Below are 19,088 nucleotides of genomic sequence, written 5' to 3'. Positions count from 1 at the left end.
ATCACGTCATTCCACACAGCTGTTTAAATCCTCTCTGGGGGCAGATCCATGAGTCTGGACAATACTTGCAATCACAGAGCAGGTATAAACCACGTGAACAGTTTATTTTCTTTTTGGGAAGTTCAGCTTGCACCCTCCTCCCCACCTTAACTTCACAGAATAAAAAAGAGTATAAAAACCCTGCCCAGGTCTTGAGAACTTCACAGGACAAGAACAACTGCGCAGACCCAGAAACTCAGCTTCACCACCACCACCATCTTCTCGGCACCATGAGTGCGCTCCTCACCGTGGCAGCCATCTTCGCCGTAGCCTTCCCTGGAGGTAAATATGAAAGCCTCATTTTATCTAGTATATTTTCAGGTCAAGTATGCTAATTCATAAGACACATGAAGGGCTGGGAACCTGAGAGCGATTGGGCTATGAGTTATGGGTTTTTAAACCAAATATATCAAAGAAAGTAAAGAATTGATACCACCTTATTTAGGTAATTAGGCTAACAATGTCATTTATTTTCTAGATTTCATAAAAGAAGTTCGTTTTCAGGCAATGATCAAAAGAGGGTTGAAAGAAACATGCAGAACGTCTTCTGCAACAAGGCATAAGGGGGGATAAGATATTTCCTTGTTGAACGAAAAGTTTTGCACATTTTTTTCAGCGCTCATTGGTGCATAAGTGAATCAGCCCAAGCCCTGACTATAGATTCACATATAATTTCACTAAGTGCTCTGTGTTGTAGTAGGTTTAATCTCTTCATCCATCAGGGGAATGGCCCTTGGGAATGTGGTATCAAAGGATGCCCAGACTCCAGAGTCCAATGAAACTAAATTTGCAGTCCCAACTGAGTGCATTACCCAGGACCAAGAGAGCCACCCTGTCAACTTGCCTTGAAGACAATTTCTTCTTCCTTAAAAAATGTATTGAATACAAAGGAATAGAAACTCCCAGGAATTGTCAGTAACTTCCCAACCCCCCCAGATTCTTTTGAAATGAGAATTAGAAGATTAATTACATATTTAACTAGCTTGATCCATCCGTGCTATTTTTATTGTGTTGGTGCTTTAGTTTAACAAATCAATGAATTCTGGAAGCTATAATATTCATTAATTATAATTGATTAGTGCTTTGATAACAATAATTTGTGTAAGGGACGTCCAAAACTGGTTGCACAGTCTATGTTAGAGATGTCGCGATCTGGTGCCCGTAAGTGTGTCAAAAGTTAATATTAAATACATGAAGTCAGTGGATTGCTGGGCTACATATATGATTGCAGAAAAAGTGGTCAAAGGTGGAGTGGGCATGCAGGGAGCACTGGATTTCTACCAACAGGTGCTCACTCCTGAGGGCAATGGCTGAGTGGGCATGGACTGTGAAGGATTCCATCACCCAGTAGGAGCCAATTCTTTAGAGAAAGACCAAGGAATAATTATTCATAGATGCTAGTCTTTCCTCTACCTCACAATCAATCAATCAATCAAAGATACCTTTATTTTTCCAACCTTAATGGTGGCATAAAAAGTATTCTAAAACATTTACAATAATACAACAAGCTAAGATTACAAGTTTTACACATAATACACGTTAAAAACAAGACAAAATATGCACATAATTAGTTACACTGTTCTCATCTTTGATACATAAAGCATCCATAAAGCAGACAGAAAAAAGACGCCAATGAAAATCATGTAAAAGGATCAGGTAATAACTCTAGATAAAAAATGGCCACATGACATTGACTAAAATTCAGCTTACGCATAAGAGGGACAAATAATCTTTTTCTTTGTTCCTGATAAAATGTACAGAAAAATAAAAAATGTAAATTATTCTGAAGAGATTGATCATCAGATGTGCAAAAAGACAATTCAGAGATTATATAGGTTTTAGCAGGAAGACCCAACATCAAGGGGATATAGTTTAGCCGAAATCTCAGCAATATGTATCTGTGTTGCAAGTTGGTATCAAGTGATAAACAGCTTGCATTCACATCCATTGACATGATGCTTGGGACAGCGAGGAATGCTCTAACTGTTGTTAATCTAAGGTTAGAATTCTGCCTCCTTGCGTGTAATCTAGAGAGTAGATGATTTTTCTGTTTTTTTTTTAGATAGACCAACATGACAATGGATCTACAAAGAGATGATGTAACCCAGCTGCCTTAAGCGTAGATTCCACATACTTTAGCCAGCTGATCTTTCTCACACCATCTAACTTCAAGACATCATTAATAATATCTCTAGTTAACGAGAGAGTTTCCTTTCTCCAAACCGAATGCCACATTAGGATAGGTGAAATACACATTTTATCACAGATGTAAGGGACCCCCAGTTCTATATGGCAATTAAAATTAGAGCATGATTGTGGCAAGGAAACTAGCTTTTTCAAAAAAGTGTCTTCAATACTTTGAAGTTTAGGGCAGTCCACAATGCCCCACACCGCTGCTCCATACGTGGCTGCAGATACAATTTTGAACTCATAGATTTTCTTTATTGCTTCAATGGGCTTTGATCCAATCTTTTTTACGAATTTGAAAAGAACCTCGATATTCTTTTCCATTTGTGAACCTCTGTAAGAGATCATATATTTACAGTTACTTAGTTCATCAAACATGATCCCTAAATAGTTAAAAGAATCTAAAACTCCCAGCTTGCCCCCTTCAGTATGGATATAAGGCTGTTTCCTCTGCTTTGCACCTGCCATTAAAATATAAGACTTGGTGTAGTTGATTTTCATACCCAGATCATTCATGAACTTATTATTCTCCGTTACAAGCCGAAGCAGTGCATTACCAGTGCGAGCTAGAATCACTGCGTCGTCCACATAAAGAAGTAACGGTACCTGCAAGGAGTTGATATAAGTAATATCTGGCGTAATACCCACTAAAGCCAATTCAACAGCATTAGTGTAATCAAAAGTATAAAGGGGGCGAGAACACATCCATGCCTTACACCTCTAGTAATTTTAAAATGTCTAGTACAGTCTCCATTCTTACCAAAGCGTATGGATGCCGAAGCCCCACTATACAAATTCTGAATTACATGAATATTCTGTATATCAACCCCCATTGCCTTCATGATCTGCCATAGCCTTTGCTGTGCCTCGCAGTCAAAGGCTGCTGACAGATCCATGAAGGCAAGGTATAAGTGGCCGTTCTTAGCTGCCGTATATTTTCCTATAATCAGATTCAAGTTCAGACCCAGGTCTACCGTTCCTTTTCCCTTCCTAAAGCCATATTGGCACAGAATTATAATGTTCTTCTCTAGTGCCCGTTCATCAAGTCTATTTAAAAGCAGCCGACCCATTCATTTTGCAGTGGAGACTATCAAAGATATCGGCTTGTAATTTTTTGTCGATGACCTATCTTCCTTTTTATAAATAGGGATGATTACGGTCGTCTTCCAAGAGGGGGGTGCGCCAGTTTGAGTAATATTATTCAAAACATTAGTTATAAACGAGTCCCAAAGCTCCTGTTTATCTAAAAAGAGATCAGTCGGGACACCATCAGGTCCTGGCGCCTTCCCACGTTTACACTGATTAAGAGCATGTATTCTTTCTTCTAGTATAAAGGAGACACTTATTCCTACATTGTCAAATCTGGAGGAGGAGGACTGAGTAATTACATCCACCGTATTCCCAAATAAGCCTTCAAAATGTGTTATACAGTCCTCCTGGTTAACATGGGTATCTAGGGACATACTTGTTTCCTCTTTTAGAAAGGGAGTGTTAAATCACAGACCAAAATAACTGTGAACTCTTTAATGTTACAGCATTTTGGAAGTTTTTCCCACCACTGATCCTTTAGAGCAGTTAGCCTTACACTCCTGCATTTCTTATAGACCTGGCATAAAGATGTAACCACAATTTGATTACGAGGTTTTGCCTTTAAAGTCATATGCAGATTTTGAGTGATATTTCATAGTCTTCATCAACCCAATTAAGTTTCTTACGGTGCCCATTACGTACAGAACAAATTAACTTCCCGCAGGATCAGTTCAAAAGCAGTAACCATACCATTATCCGGAAAGGGATCTGAACATGTCTTTATCTCTGGCGCACACTTAGCAAGTATGTTACCCAAAAACTTCACAGGATCAACTTTTTCTCATTTCAAAATGATCGCATTCTCCCTTGCAATCACTGGAATAATAGGTAGATCAACAGAGCATTCCTTTTTCTTCAAAGAGGGAATGAAAAAAGTAATTGCAGCATGGTCACTAAAGACATAAGAATTAATCTGTAATTGGGAAAAGAGCTTCCTTATAGAATCAGAAACCAGGAGATAGTCAAGTGTGGAGGAAAGGAAATGACCAAAAAAGAAAAATCCAGCAGTCCAGTTAAACTATTAATCGTGTTTAAAAACACAAGATTCTTTGCAATAAGTAATCTATTTCAATAATTACCATACTCATTATGGCTTAAATGAGTGACACAGTCCCCATCATCATCTACCATCCTACATGCTAGTGTATCAATTTTACCACAGGGTGGGACATTATAATCCCCAAGCCAGATTATGTCAAAAGGTTTATTGAGTACCTACTCTAGGTTAACAATGACTCTTTCCAATGGAGCGAGTACCGCAGCCTGATTGTTACCAAAGTTATTATTATAAAAATGTATAAGTAGCCAGTATTGATCAGCACAGTACTCTAAAACAATAATATGATAAAATAAAGACATTTAAAAATAACTTCACTTTTAGGGGAAAGGTATTAGAAAGTAGGGATATCAATCTACCCTAAGCACGCCCTGATAAAGAAGGTGTAGCAGGGGTATAATATGAACGATACCCATTCAGGTGTATCAGGTCAATTTCCCAAGTTTCTTGTAAACATAATATATCCTTAGTCATTAAAAAGGAAATCCACTCCTTATTAGCTTTCTTTTGGTGATACCCAGCAATGTTCCATGAAATCACCGCAACAGGGGTGTAGTGCAGACTAACAGGAGTCTTAGTTTTCAAAGCTAGGTCCACAGCAGCATTGTGCGTTAACCTGTGCTCATCCAGTCAATCACATTCCTGCATACCTTCCAATACAAAAAAACAATTGCTAAGTGGTAAAAGTAAAGCAATTGGAGCACAGGGCTGATTAGGAAAACAGCATAGAGGTCTCGGACAAGGCCTGGGATGAAGTGTAAGGTTTATAAAAGAAACCAAGTGGAAGTGCACACATTTCAGAATAAGCTGATGGGAGACTTGGTAACAGGGATAGTAACTCACCCACTGTATTGTAATTATCAAAACTAATAACAATACAATCCCTTTAAATATTTTAGGAGCCCTTCCTACCCAATTGACCCTCCTAGCCATATTAATGTGCTTATATACAACACGGTTGTTACCTGTACAATTAAAAAGCCAATGCTGCACTTAATGTATTAACTGCTCAGTGGTTTGTAGTTGATTCATTGTTAGTGCCGGTACATTGGTCAGCACTATAACATACAAGCAGGCTGCTGGCGGGAGATCTAACCACCCTCTAAAGTTAACAGCCCCAGCTAAATGCTGAGTTGCCCCCTTAGCCCTCCTTCCCCTTAGAGTATGTGGAACCTGCCGGGCCAAGGAAAAGGTACTAAAGGGATGAGATGGAAGAGAACAGGTTTGCTCAGTACTACTAAAGTGCAAATTGGACGAGTCAATTGGTTCTCTAGAGTTTATTTGAGATTCGGCCTGTAACGGAATAACACTCGGAGTATGAGTTGGAACACCTGCAGTGATTTGAGTCGGCTTCTGAAGGTGACTAAGAACGGACACCCCTTTTACAGGTTGAGAAACATGATTTCCTATATTATTAACTAACACATGAGAAACCCCACCTGGGTGAAAAGATATCCTTACATCCTCACTCAAGGGAGTGCTATTTGGGGGTATTTGTCTCAATAAATGCAACTTCTCCATGCGTTTTAACTTCTCTTCAATATGAGTTAATTTACACATTAGGGGATTCAAAAGCACAGTTACCATAGTTTCTATGCTCTTTAGGCGGTCAAGATCATGCACAGAATCATTCACCAAAAGAGATTGCATATTAGGTTGCATATTAGAAACCCTAGCTGAGTCCTTTGATCTCATGATTCTTGTAAATCTAGCGGGAGGTGTGCAGGAACGTCCCAACTCTGAGTCCAAAGTCACTGTTTTATTTTCCGTACGGGACCTTTTCAATGTTTTTTGCTGAATGCTGGTCAATGGAGTCCTGGGGAGAAGAGCAGAAAGTGCCTCGCAGTCCCCCGCAGCTTTGGGCAATGTGAACAGGCGCAAACCTGTACTTCAAATATGATTGCACAGGAAAAGGATCTAAAGGTTAAACAGACATGACATATGCATCAACACAACTGTCTCTCCTCCTTAGTCTCTTCCACTCTTCGTTTGTTTTTGGGTTTACCCCCTCCCTCTTCTTTCACCTCTTTTGCTTGAGAGCTCCAATCTCTTAACACCTTTTCTGCTGCTTCTTAGGTGTAGTATTTTGATTGTCTGGCCCCTCTTATTGCACCCTTCTACCTTGATCCACCTTCCTGCATGGGTCAAGATTGACATAAAAGGCAGATTACAAAGATCTGCTTCTTTCCTTTTTAAAAGATTTATTCAAAGCAATATACAATCTAAAAGAATTTCTAATTTATATGAAATTCTCTGGTAATATTTTGTCATTCTTGTGATTTAAAACTGGTTCAATTGGGGTTTCTTCCCAATTGAATAGTGTAGGAACTGGGGTCACCAGATTCCCGGGGGTAGCCTGGCACGAGCGGGTAGGCACCCGAAAACTCAGGTGTTAAGTGACTACACAACACACACAGCCACTTAGACGATGAGTGCACGCAAGGACTTAGACCACACCAGTTATGTTTGATTCAAATTAATAAGCTTTTATATACGATTAGAATCAGGGCATTCAAAAATTCATAGCAACAATAACTTAGTAGCTCCCTTTAAAAATACATGTGTTTCATCACTCGGCAATAAATACTTTACTGAATAAATATTAAATATTAGATAACCATAGCTTTGTAATGGTCCCGCTCTTACTCAGCACCTGCAAGAAATTATTTATAAAGTCATACAGAAACCATTGCAGCAAGCACCAATAACCATCTCTACAGGTAAGTAACCATTTCATTTAGTACCATAGACATCTCAGTGAAGATTAGGCATAACCATACACTTCAGAAAGCCCGCCCCTGCAAAGAATTCATTAGAAAGACATTCCAGTGACATTTCCTTTAGCAGGGATAGCGTCTCCTCCTGTAAAGCATTGAGTCAGTATTTCTTTAGGCCAGAACAAACCCTTTTCTTAAACAGGAATAAACATTTCCTCCAAGGAATAAAGGTTCAAGGCTCAGCATTGCACAGGTGGTTATATAACTGCGGGCCCCAAGGCAACCTTCCCTTATGCAGGCCTAAACATTTCATCAAAAATCAGCACATTGTCAGGCCGGGTAAGTCATGCATAAAGCAGGGACCAACAGTGCAGATAACCAGGTCATGAGGCTAAGGGGAACCTTTCACCTGGTAAAGGTAACCGTTGCTTTGGGTCACCATGAGCTGTTCTATCTGACTCAGAAGGGGCCGAATGTGTCTTCCCGGGCCCTGGTCCGGTCTCGGGTGTCTAAGGGGCCATTCAGGGCCAACGGGGCCGGCAACTGTTTCTCCCGTGGGGAGGGGCGGTTCCGGGCCTTCCTTCTCACTCTTGGGAGGCCCCGTGTCTATTTAGGTCCTCCGCCATCCCCCAGGGCTTTACCTTCAGTCTTTGGCCCGGTCCGGTTCTTTGCGGTGTTTGTCAGGCTCAGGGAGGGCTCTCTCTCCGATAGGAGCCTTCCGGTGACGTTCAGGCCTAGGAGGGGGACAGGGAAAGACCACCCTAGGGCTGCTCCTTCAGCGCTCTTCTCGGGCCTCCCTCCGGCCCGGGGCAGTTCCTGCTTCCTTCAGGCAGCGGGGGGGAGGGCTCCTGGCCCTCTCCGAGCCCTCCGGTGCGAGGATTCCCTGTTCCCGGGCTCGCGATGACGTGAGCGGCCCGGGAGCCAATCAGCAGGCGGGCGCGGCAGCATCAGCCAATCACTGTGCGGCGCCAGATGGGGGCGAGTCCTCACGCGCCCCCGTCACGTGATGGCGGGAGGAAGGCTTCAGGCCCTGTCAGGCCTAGCGCAGCCTGACAGGAATTGCGGCGGCCCTCTCCTGACACCGGGGGCCGCCGCAACGGGTCACTCGATGGGGCAGGAGGCTCAGGCGATCGCGGCGGCCCTCCCCTGGCACCGAGGGCCGCCCGGGGAGAATTTCCACGCCCAACAGAGCAGCTTTAGCTGCACGGACGTCCTGGGCTGCGGCGGTGAGTTGGGGGCAATTAGCGCTTCGTGAAGGCAGCGCTTCCAGGCACACACACAGCGCTGAGCAGGTATAGTGCTTTGGGGGCAATTAGCAGGTTCACAGCGCTTCAATAGGGGAAGCACTTAGCAGGCAGTCCAGGCAGGGAGGCCGGGGGGGCAAGGCAGGACAGTGCAGGCCCAGATGAAGACAGAGGGGCGCAGAGGTGGCACATCACAGTACCTGGCTGATCCCCAGTAGTCCTGGTAACTCAAGAAAGTAGTCTTCTCGGCGCTTAGTTGATCTTGCGCCCTTAGGAAGTGGTTCTTGGTTTCTTGAAGAGGGGGTGGTTGAAGGCTGGTTAAGTTCCCTCAGAGGGTCACTGTAGATGGTCCCTGGGTTTCCCTCCTGCCGGGCCAGCTCAGTGGGCTAGCTCAGGGTTCCTCACTCTATTTGGAAGGCAGCACCTAAGCCCTGTCACTCCCAGTGGCATAGGCCCGTGACTAGGCCCTACCGCCTAAATCTCCTGCGTGGGTCCCCCAGGTCAGTGATGCCTCAACTGCTCTGCTCTGACAGGAAAGTTTCCCTCCCTTTCCTTATATAGCCACAGTTGGCAGTTGGCAGTGGCAGTTGGTAGTACTTCCCCTGTTTTAGAAGGTTCCAGGAGCTTCCCTCATTCTAGCTATGGGCAGGCTGGTATTGCTACATTGTTTAAGGGTCCCAGCCAGCTCCTGGCTACTAGAGAGCGCCTAAAAAGACCACGCTGCAGTAGCAGGGGTCAGTGGCAGCCATCTTAGGGGAAGAGAGCACCTGCACCTTAACATTGGGAAACAATGAGAAGGTGGCCAGAGACCTAAGGCCAACAAAAAGTAGGTGGGAAAAAGGAGGCAAGGGCGAAAAAATAGAGAAAGACCACCCTAGGGCTGACAGGTCTAACAAATAGAAATTGAGTAAAAGGTATATTTTCACCCTCCAAACTCTTGGGCTATCAACTTGACCTTCTACTGCCAAATCTGGCCAAATCCACCAGCCGCTCCCTCATCCCTATTCAGAAACATCATAAATGGCTCCTTTGGGCTTGGCACTGTTCAATGAACTTTAATAAAAGGTAATTATCAGACCAATCCCTAAAGAGGAGGCTGACTCAGAATGCAATGAATGTACTGACCCATCACAGGTCTTCCATTAGTCTGGACTCAGGTCACGGCACAACATTGGCACAATGATACTTAACAATATTGATGGCATCTATCAGAAGAGCGGTAAGGTAGTAGCACGTATAATGGTCCTACATAAGGTAACAGTGGCACTCAACACAGATGACAATGGCCCCCTTCTGAACACTCTATCACTTATTGGGATGTCAGCAACACTGTTCTAAAATGGAGCCAATTATATCTTGAGCACAGCCAACTATTGACATCAACTTCAACCCATACTTATCCCGTCTGACATCACACAAAATAAACATAAACACTTGGCTCTGGTTAGACCTGACATCCTAAGGGTGGTCTTCCCCCAAACCTTTTGCCTACTTGCCTGATATTTATGCGGATTCTTTCGGTTTGCCTAGGAGTCTGAGCACTTTACCACTGCCAACCAGTGCTAAAGTGCATGTGCTTCTCCCCTAAAACATGTGTTCATTGATATATCCACAATTAGCACATTTAATGTACCTGTAAGTCCCTAGTCCAGTGCACTACATGTGCCCAGGGCCTTTAAATTAAATGCTACCAGTGGGCTAGCAGCACTGATTGTGCAACCCACACAAGTAGCACTTTAAACATGTCTCAGGCCTGCCACTTCAGAGTCTGTGTGTGCAGTTCACACTGACATGGCAATTTGGCATGTAAATCATCTTGCCAAGCCTTAAACGCCCCTTTTATTACAGAGAAGTCACCCCTAAGGTAGGCCCTAGGTAGCCTATAGGGCAGGGTGCATGTAACTAAAGGGAGAACAAGTACTTTTAAGTTTTGCATGTCCTGGAAGTTAAAAACTCACAAACTCATTTTTCACTACTTTAAAGGCCTAGCCTTTTAATTGGTTAATATTGGGAATTCCTTATTACATTTAATAACCCGCAATTCCTAATTGAGAGAAGGTAGATACTATCATGTCTAGTACCTCTGGAATAGTAATGACAAATCCTTTTTAATGGTGAAGTTCGATTTATAGTTACCATTCTTTAGAAAGTTAGACATTTTCCTGCTCTTAGCCCTTTTGATGTCTGCCGCCTGTCTCTGATCACTGGTTGGACTGGATGACAGTTCACTCTGCGTATTACCTTCTAGACAGTCCCACACAAAGGAAGGCTGGATGTGACTTCATGCATCTTCCTGGGAGGAAGAGGAGGAGATGGGCACAGCCTCACACTTACACCTGAATAGGTGGGTCCCTGTTCACACACAAAGGCAGCATACCTCCCTGTAGTGAGTCTGAAGCCAAGACAGGAAGAAAGGACCTCTGCACTTCCAAGACCCTTCTTTGAAGTCACCCCCACTTCATTGGCACAACTGGGTATGAAGTCACCCTCACTTCATTGGCACAACTGGGTATATATGTACAGGACCTCTGAATCTACCAACTGAGTACACTTCTGGACCTGAAATCAACTTATCAAGAAAAAGGACTGCTGTGCTAATTACTGCTACACTGCTGGACTGCTGCTCTGGAAGACTGCTGCCTTGCTGTGCTCTCTGCTACTCCCTCTGACTGAACCTTCAACACTTGACCCAGACAGACTCCAAGCGCTAGCTGAGTAGCCTTCTGTTCTCCAAAGACTCACATGCATCAAAGTCTTATACCCTGCTCCAGTGCCCGGGGTATTGGAAGTGAAGCCAGGTGCTCACTCCAACAAAACCAACGAATCCTGTACTGCAATGAGCAGGACCAATGCAGATCCGCTGTTGGGTGACATACCAGGCGCATCACACTTGGAACCGCTGCATTCGCCATCCGAACTGCCGAATCGCCACCACAACAGTGAGAGACGAATGACGCATCACCTCGACTGTATGGAGAAATCAGTTGCATTGGTTTCGGAACCAATGCATCTCTGAACAGGTGCTTAACTACGTAACCAGCGCATCACCATTGTTGCATGGAGAAAGCCAACACATCTCCTAGAGTATGCGATTGACTCTGAAGCATTGCCCAGCTGACCCCTAATCTTGTTGCTTGTGACCCGGATTAAAGTACTTTTGCTCAGCAGGGCCTACGTGGGTCCTGCACTCAATCTGCACTCCTTCAGTTTGGCATGAACTTTAGACTTTGTTCCAGTCCAGCACATCCAATAAACTCTTTAAGCACTTACTGCTTTTACATTTAATCTTCAAAAATCATATCTCAATGTCTACTTATTGAATTTTTGTTATTTTGGTCTTGTTTCATTCATAAAATCATACGTTATTTTTCCAAACTAGTGTTCAGTCTTTATGTGGTTTTTTCACTGTTTTACTGTTTGTTGTACTGCTCAAAAACATTACACATTGCCTCTTAAGTTAAGTCTGAGTGCTCTGTGCCAAGCTAGCAGAGGTTGAGGACATGTTCATTATTGGTGTGTGTCTGACTTACCCTGACTAGGATTGTGGTTCCTTTAGGGTGGATACCTGTGCCAACCAGAAACCCAATTTCTAACAGCTCCCTACTCGATCACAAAATAAACCTAGAATTTCACATTCATGTGAACACTGGAAACTGAAACTCATAAGATTGACTTATTACTTCATATCTCAAAAGGTCTACAACAAATAATTCAAGCATTGGGTATATATCATGAGGTATTAAGATCTGACTATTCACTGCCTCCTGTGATTCCTACAACATCCCTAAAAGTGGTCCTCAATGTAGCAGCTAGAATAATCACACAAACAACAAAACACATTTCACCTCCTCTAATAAAACAAGCAAACACATTCCACCTAATTGGGATCTTCTTAAAGATCACTACACTTTCAGATTAGTTTGTGTGATCATCAAAGCCATGAACCATAACAGCCCCTGTCTCTCTGCAAAGAGACTCACCATCTCAGAAAAAGGTGGCAATTAGTTCCACTCAGAACGTATAAAATATTAGAAGGCCTCCACATTTCCCCAATTGTTTTCAGGATTTGGTCTCAGCATTTGAAAATATGAACCAGTCAAAATGAGACAGGACCCTAATTGTTCTTTCTTCAAATCACATCTAGAAAATCATCTACCCCTAAATTATATTAACCTTTCATAAAATGTCTCCACAATAACGTTGTTTGCATGTGCTGCATCCACTATAGTTGGTTTGCAGGTTAAACCAGATCTCTGGGCTCCATATCTTGCACCAGAGTCTCCAGAGGCCTGACTCAGCTTTACTACTTCAACCTTATCCAATAGATCTTGGGAGTGGTGGAGTGCTAGAGGACTGGGGACTTGAGAAAGGTGGATCTTGGAAATGTGTGGTGGTTTGGAAGAGATGGAGCTTAGAAGGGCGCTGGAGTTAGGAATATAATAAGTACAATATTTGGCCCATTCAGAGCCAAAGGGGCAGTTATACACCCAGCATTTCAACATGATAAGGCCAAAGCCTGGAGTCGGGATCTGTCTTTTCTTCATCTCTCTGTACATTTAAGTAAAACCTTGAAAAAACACTGATGCCTATACATATGTGCTTCTTTTTTTATATTCCAGTGGATTCTCTGTTTTGCCATCATTGCTTTGAGGTCAACCAGACCAGCTGTACCGGCCCTTCTGTACGTTGTGAAGAGGAAGTCACTCATTGCATCAAAGGTCTGGAGAACAACACATTGAGTAAGTGTTAATACTGATACTAATACTATTTATAGCACTCCTAACACTCCTCATAAAACGAATTGTAATACTAACAGTAATACTAATACTATTTATAGTACAACTGCTACTACTGATACTAATACTATTTATAGTACTACTAATACTATTTATTGAACTCCTAAGATTAATACTCTTAATAAATAAACTATTACTAATACTATTTATTGAACTCCTAAGATTAATACTCTTAATAAATAAACTACTACTAATACTATTTATTGGACTACTAAGACTAACACTATTTATAGACCTACTAATAATACTAATACTGATTTTATTTATAGTAATATGAATACTATTTAAAGTACTACTTCTAATAGTAATACTAATACTAGTTTTAGTACTAATAATAATAACAATACTAATACTATTTAGAGTACTATTAATAATACGATTACTAATACTATTTCTAGTACTACTAATAATGCTAATAGTAATACCAATACTGTTTATAGTACTAATATTAATATTATTTATAGTACTACTAAAACTACTACTATTTGTTGTAGTGCTAATAATACTATTACAAATACTATTTATAGTACCACTAGCACTAATAAAACTAATTCTATTTATAGTACTACTAACACTACTAATACTCATACTAATAGTATTGTACTTGTAATAACACTAATACTAATAGTACTACTACTTTAGTTAAAACATTCAAAATAATACCCAGATAAAGCTATAAATAAACAACTATCATTCATACTAGGAGAGTAAAGAATAAAAAAATATATATCAATAGACTAAAACCAAACAATCCCACTGAGAAGGCATGATAATATTACATTAGCAGCAAGGGCAGATATTAAAAAGCAAATCACACAACCTGGTCTATAGATAGAATGGTAGCCCACTTCAGTCTACACCTCCTCATATGTAAAAGAAGCCGGGAGACTTCAAAGACTAGTGGGAGAATTGATGAGGCAGAATTGTGGCCCCTAGATTACGGCAAAGCAGAACAATACAGGTCCTCCTAGGAAAATAGTACTGAGGGCAAAAAAACAAAACATGATCTACAGTTTCCTTGGTACCATCACAAAAGGGACAACTCCTGCTATAAAAGGGAGTTGTGACATCTTGCCGGCAAAGGGTAATGAGGCAGGGTCCCAATCGAAAATTTAATGTATAATGTGTTAGCAGCCAGAGGCTCAATCTAATCCGTAAGCTCTTCCAAAAAATAGGAACCTTTGAATTCCAAGAATCCTGCAGTTAGGGGGCCCACATTACCAAACTTGTGAAACCCTTCATCTATGTGTCTCTAATAGATTACTTTTAACGTGAACTTTGTCACATAACCAACAGTTTCAGGATGTACCCAAAGGGTCTCACAAACGATCTCAACTAGGTTGCATTTGATATATTCTAACCAAGCAATTTTTCCTAACCCACGGCATTTTAAAATGTCTTCAAGACCCAGCCTATAATGTACCAATTCGGCAGTGGGCCAAATCCTCCTCCAGTACAGCAGCGGTCTGTGTTTGACCCTATGAGCAAGGGATCTAATATCCAGTCCAGATTTAACCACCAAGACGCTAGGGGAGGACTTGTTGGCAAATTGTAGAGGGCACATAAAAACTGGTTCTCCACCATTACTATGTAATTTACATTCTCATGTCATCACAGTTCACCACAATATAGCAACCCTCCCAATGCCTGCAATCTATAGATATATAGCGCAGGAGTAACATGACAAAAAACTAGAGCCCTGGACAGCCCTTAAAATTTTGCCCGTATAATTCTCCAATCCAAGTTTACTCTTCTGGATCTGACAAGACCAACCAAAGGAGTCATTGACGGTAAAGCCCAAATAATCAAAAGTACGAACTCTTTGCAGGGGGACACCATTGCAAATTGGTGGCGACCTTGTGGTGATGCAAGAATTTAAATCCATATACTTGGTTTTTACTAATATTGATTTCCAGCCTTCTCTGCCTACAGAAGACATCTAAGCGATAACGCAAGTTCTGTATGCCCATCAGAGACTTAGAAAACAGCAAGGTATTGTGCGCATACAGGCGTGCATCGTTATGCATCTTGGACTGAACACTATTTATACAGTCCAATCTTACATGCGTGAGCATCATTCATTCTTTCTAATATATATACCTAATATCCTTGAAGAAATCCTGGGTTGACTGTCATTAAGTAACACAGTACCAGAGTGGCCAATGACCCCATCCCACTCTGTGGCGAGTGAGGGATAGTCCTCCTCTCATTGGCTGACACATGACTAGGTCAGCCAATGAGAGGAAGCAGCAGGAGCTTTCTTTTCTCTCCTCTCCTGCGGGATCTCCCATCACCGCCACGGTCCGTTACATACCTTTGTAGGTCGAGCCTAGGCAGAGCACATGCGCTGTCTTCGAGACATGCTGTAATCGTGTTTGGGCTAAAGCACTCCCAGTTCCTTTTTATTCCTCAATTCAATTGTCCATCACAAATTCTTCCTCGCTAGTGGATTATCCTTCTTGTTTGTTCTGCCTTGTTGTCCTTTGTATCTGCCTGTAGAGCACCGCCTATCTTCCCCTCACTTTACGCTCTTGTCTTTGTGTTGTTTCTCAGGAATTCTTTTTTCTTCCACATGCTCTGCTGTGAATTCCATTGCACAATGTTGTTTTGGCTCTGGTGCAGCACTGTCATTAACCTGATTTAATTTTTTTTTTAAATGCTTTGCAAACAGATGCTGGTTGTCACAGTTGCTGCATGGTGCAGGGAAGGCATCCAGAAGTCTAGCAATAACCAAGGGTGACCTCTTAGCACAAGGCAAGGGCTTTTTGCCTGCTGTTATTTGTATCTATCTTGCAAGTTTTACCTGGGCCCCGGCGGGTGGGGAAACTCTGCCTTAAGTATGTAGACTGCAGGACAATAGCTTGTATATTCCGACTGAACAAGTTCAGCAACATCACCTCAGGCATGAGCTGCCGAGCGCAGGGGAGTCTAGACATCACCTGCAGAATCATGATTCCCTACCAAGAAGTGAGGGCTCCACCTGGAAATACAAAGTACATGAGTATCTGTCTCCCTGCATTCTCCACCCCAGACTCCCTCCCTTTTCAGTTTCCACCTTTATTCTGCTGGGTGCCTACCTTAAAAATAAAGACGCTGATGGTGGCAGTTTTTGGTCAGCCCCCACGGTCGTCACTTTTAATTCTTATGTGCCAAGAGACAACTCACTCATAAGGCTCTGGTGTCACGCCACCTCAAGGCCGAAGTGGGGGTAACACCAGTGCCTCGGGCGGATTTACAATTGGTTGTTGTTCAATAGCTCTGTCCTTCTCTAGCTGCCTCCTCACGTCTTTCTGTAAGGCACTCGGATTTATTGGTGTGATCCTTTACTGTGCACAGAGATTTCTTCCATCTGGTAATTGCGCTGGCTCAAGCCTAAAATCTCAGACTAATTACTAGGCCTGGGTGGTAAATTCCGTTCCGTTCGTGGAATTTGGGTAATTTTGCGTTCCGCGGAGAACGCAAAATTGCCCAAAATTGTGCGTTCCGCGACTTCGCAAAATATTTTGCTTGTTCGCGTTCTCAAATGCGTGTTCGCAAGATATTTCGCCCCGAGCACGCAAAGAGCGATTGCAAAAGTACAAAAGCATCGCGAACAAGCAATTCCGCATGTTTGTGGAGATTTTTTTACTGTTTTGTGGAGATTTGCGTAACGCGAGTTTGCAAATTCCGCCCACCCCAACTAATTACCCTCTGTCCAGGAAACAGATGAAACCCACACACCGAGCCTCTGGCTGTTGGTTGCCTGCTACAATACTTCCAGAATTTTCTGTACCATGCTAGTTTATTAGGTCTTGCCTACGCAGCACAAATGCACTGCGTAGGAGAGAGACCTAATGCCATCGGCACAGATTTGGGGGCAAAAACGTGCACGTGTTGCATTGCTTGCAATGGCAACGCTTGCACATCTGGCGATTTCCTTGCGGGAGCGCGTGGCGCCATATGGTGGCTCCATATGGTGGCACGCTCCCGCAAGGGAATGGCACAGGCCCCTCCCCTGCTGCCTTGTTTAATGTTGTTTTGTTCTTAAATATTAGCGCCCCTGTTTGAGCATTTCCTGTTTTCGCACGCAGGAGTCTTTCTGACAAGTGTTGGTCTTTATCTGGTTGCTCGGCCAGGACACATTCTTTGTACATTTTAATGTCATAATTGTGTTGTTAACTTTATGCCTTTTTTTGGACCTGAGGCGCATCGATATCCATGGTCCCATTCCTTGCACATGTCTTCTGTTGCCCTTTAGTGCATGTGGCATTCTCAGACTTGTTAGGGTGCCACGACATTATGTGTAGTGTGTTTTTGTTTGAAAATCAACACGTTTTCAGAATTCTTAACTATAAAGACGGGTGAGAGGGTGCACATGGACCATTAGTTTCTAAATCGCCGTTCAGGATGTGTTGTCACAATATTTTCAAACGCCTACTATTACGTATTGACTTTTTGGGCACAATTTTTATTCGTAGTAGTATGGGCAAACATCAGAAAATGGACGTATGCAGAATTGCACTTCCTGATGATTTATAGTGCCATAGGAAATAGTTAATGTTCAACCTAATTCGCGGTTATGTTACATTGGCATCTAATTTTAGTTACTCTGTTTCAATACAATAAATGTATCCATGTACGTTATCTGTGTAGGACCTGTAATGTAAACATTGCATTTGCTTGCATTTTGTAGTTTAGTGTTCTCCCACCCACATGTTATTCCTCGTTTTGGCAGGGATGAGTCACCAAGCTCTTTTGCAGTCCCCGTTCCGAAACAGTCCTTCTTACATTCGTCTTCCAGCTTCTCACCACACCCCTGCTCCCCTCTTTTTCAGGGGTTAAAAGGTCTGGCAGGCAGACCTTTCAAATGTTTGAATTTTTGTATTTATTTTTGTTTGGGATAAATTGAATTAACCCTGACCCCTCTTAAACGTACATATTTTATGACCTAGGTCAGGTAGTTTTCAGGGTATACCCCGTTGAAACTCAACAAATTTCAAAGGGGGCAAGGCAGTCAATGAGCCAGCCATACAAGGCCGCATGGGGTTGGAATGGACTGTTTTGGTCTTTTGTCGCCATTATACAGCAAACCACCCATACAAAAGTCCATGCTAGGAACCTTATTTGCATGCAAAGTCATGCTTTTCCAGGTGACACTTTATTCAAGGTTAAAGCCTTGCTAGATTTGGATAATGGTCTTTTTTTAAAGTTTATACATTAAATTTGAGTAAGTAGTTCTTTATTTAAAGGGTCCGCAATGTATTATACCGAATAACTACAACTTAACAAGTACTGTCAATGCTGTGGTGATTCTGTCCTTATGTCTGTTGTACGTGTATTTGTCAAATTTGATTTTATGGCTTAAAATATATCATTTAATTAATAACACATAGCATAGATCTCTTTTTATCCTATTTTACAGGACTTATTGTAGGTTTAAACTTTATGAATTTATTATCAGTACGTTATAATTTTAAACTTAATTGGAGCATTCCATCTATGGGTAGACCTCTGTTTCAGGAAATAAGTGCGAACTAGAATAAGCAAATGGTGCAAAGCAGATGTACAGTAAAATGGGTTGTGTACAGCAAAAACAAAGGTATGTAATAAACAAAAACTGTCTCCAGCAGCTGCACCAAAAACCCCTGCCGTCTACCATATTTTACCTCCTGCACACGTGTCTTAATTTAGAAATCCGGCAGGGCTGGCACAGCCCTTTATCCCACTAATGCTAATATTGGAATCCCATTTAGCTGGTGAAAATTCTGATTCTTCTATATGTGGTCTAAATTGCCTGTAACCTGGCTGTCGAAAGAGCTCATCCACCAATGGCTTGCCTAACTCCAAGAGGCCCAGCTCTCTTCTGAATACTGCCAATTAGAAATATAGCAAAATGCAGGTTTATTTGTATAGTTAAAAACCACATTATGTATTGCAGGCTGTCATGTTCACATCTGCCCCTCTTCCCATTCATCTACAT

General features: G+C 42.2%; 1 protein-coding gene across 1 annotated transcript in view; it reads left to right on the top strand.

Annotated features, from left to right (window-relative positions):
* Window positions 1-269: 269 nt before the first annotated feature.
* Window positions 270-19,088, top strand: part of LOC147700942 (uncharacterized) — an 89,170-nt gene continuing 70,351 nt past the window's right edge. The window contains exons 1-2 of the mRNA XM_086929279.1: window positions 270-321; window positions 12,953-13,072. Of these exons, the coding sequence (XP_086785405.1) occupies window positions 270-321; window positions 12,953-13,072 (172 nt within the window). The remainder of the gene's footprint in view (window positions 322-12,952; window positions 13,073-19,088) is intronic.

The sequence above is a fragment of the Lissotriton vulgaris genome, chromosome 7 (assembly GCF_964263255.1).
Source record: "Lissotriton vulgaris chromosome 7, aLisVul1.2, whole genome shotgun sequence".
Classification (NCBI taxonomy): domain Eukaryota; kingdom Metazoa; phylum Chordata; class Amphibia; order Caudata; family Salamandridae; genus Lissotriton; species Lissotriton vulgaris.
Note: the sequence above shows the minus strand (reverse complement) of the source record. Positions and strands in the feature narration are given on the sequence as shown.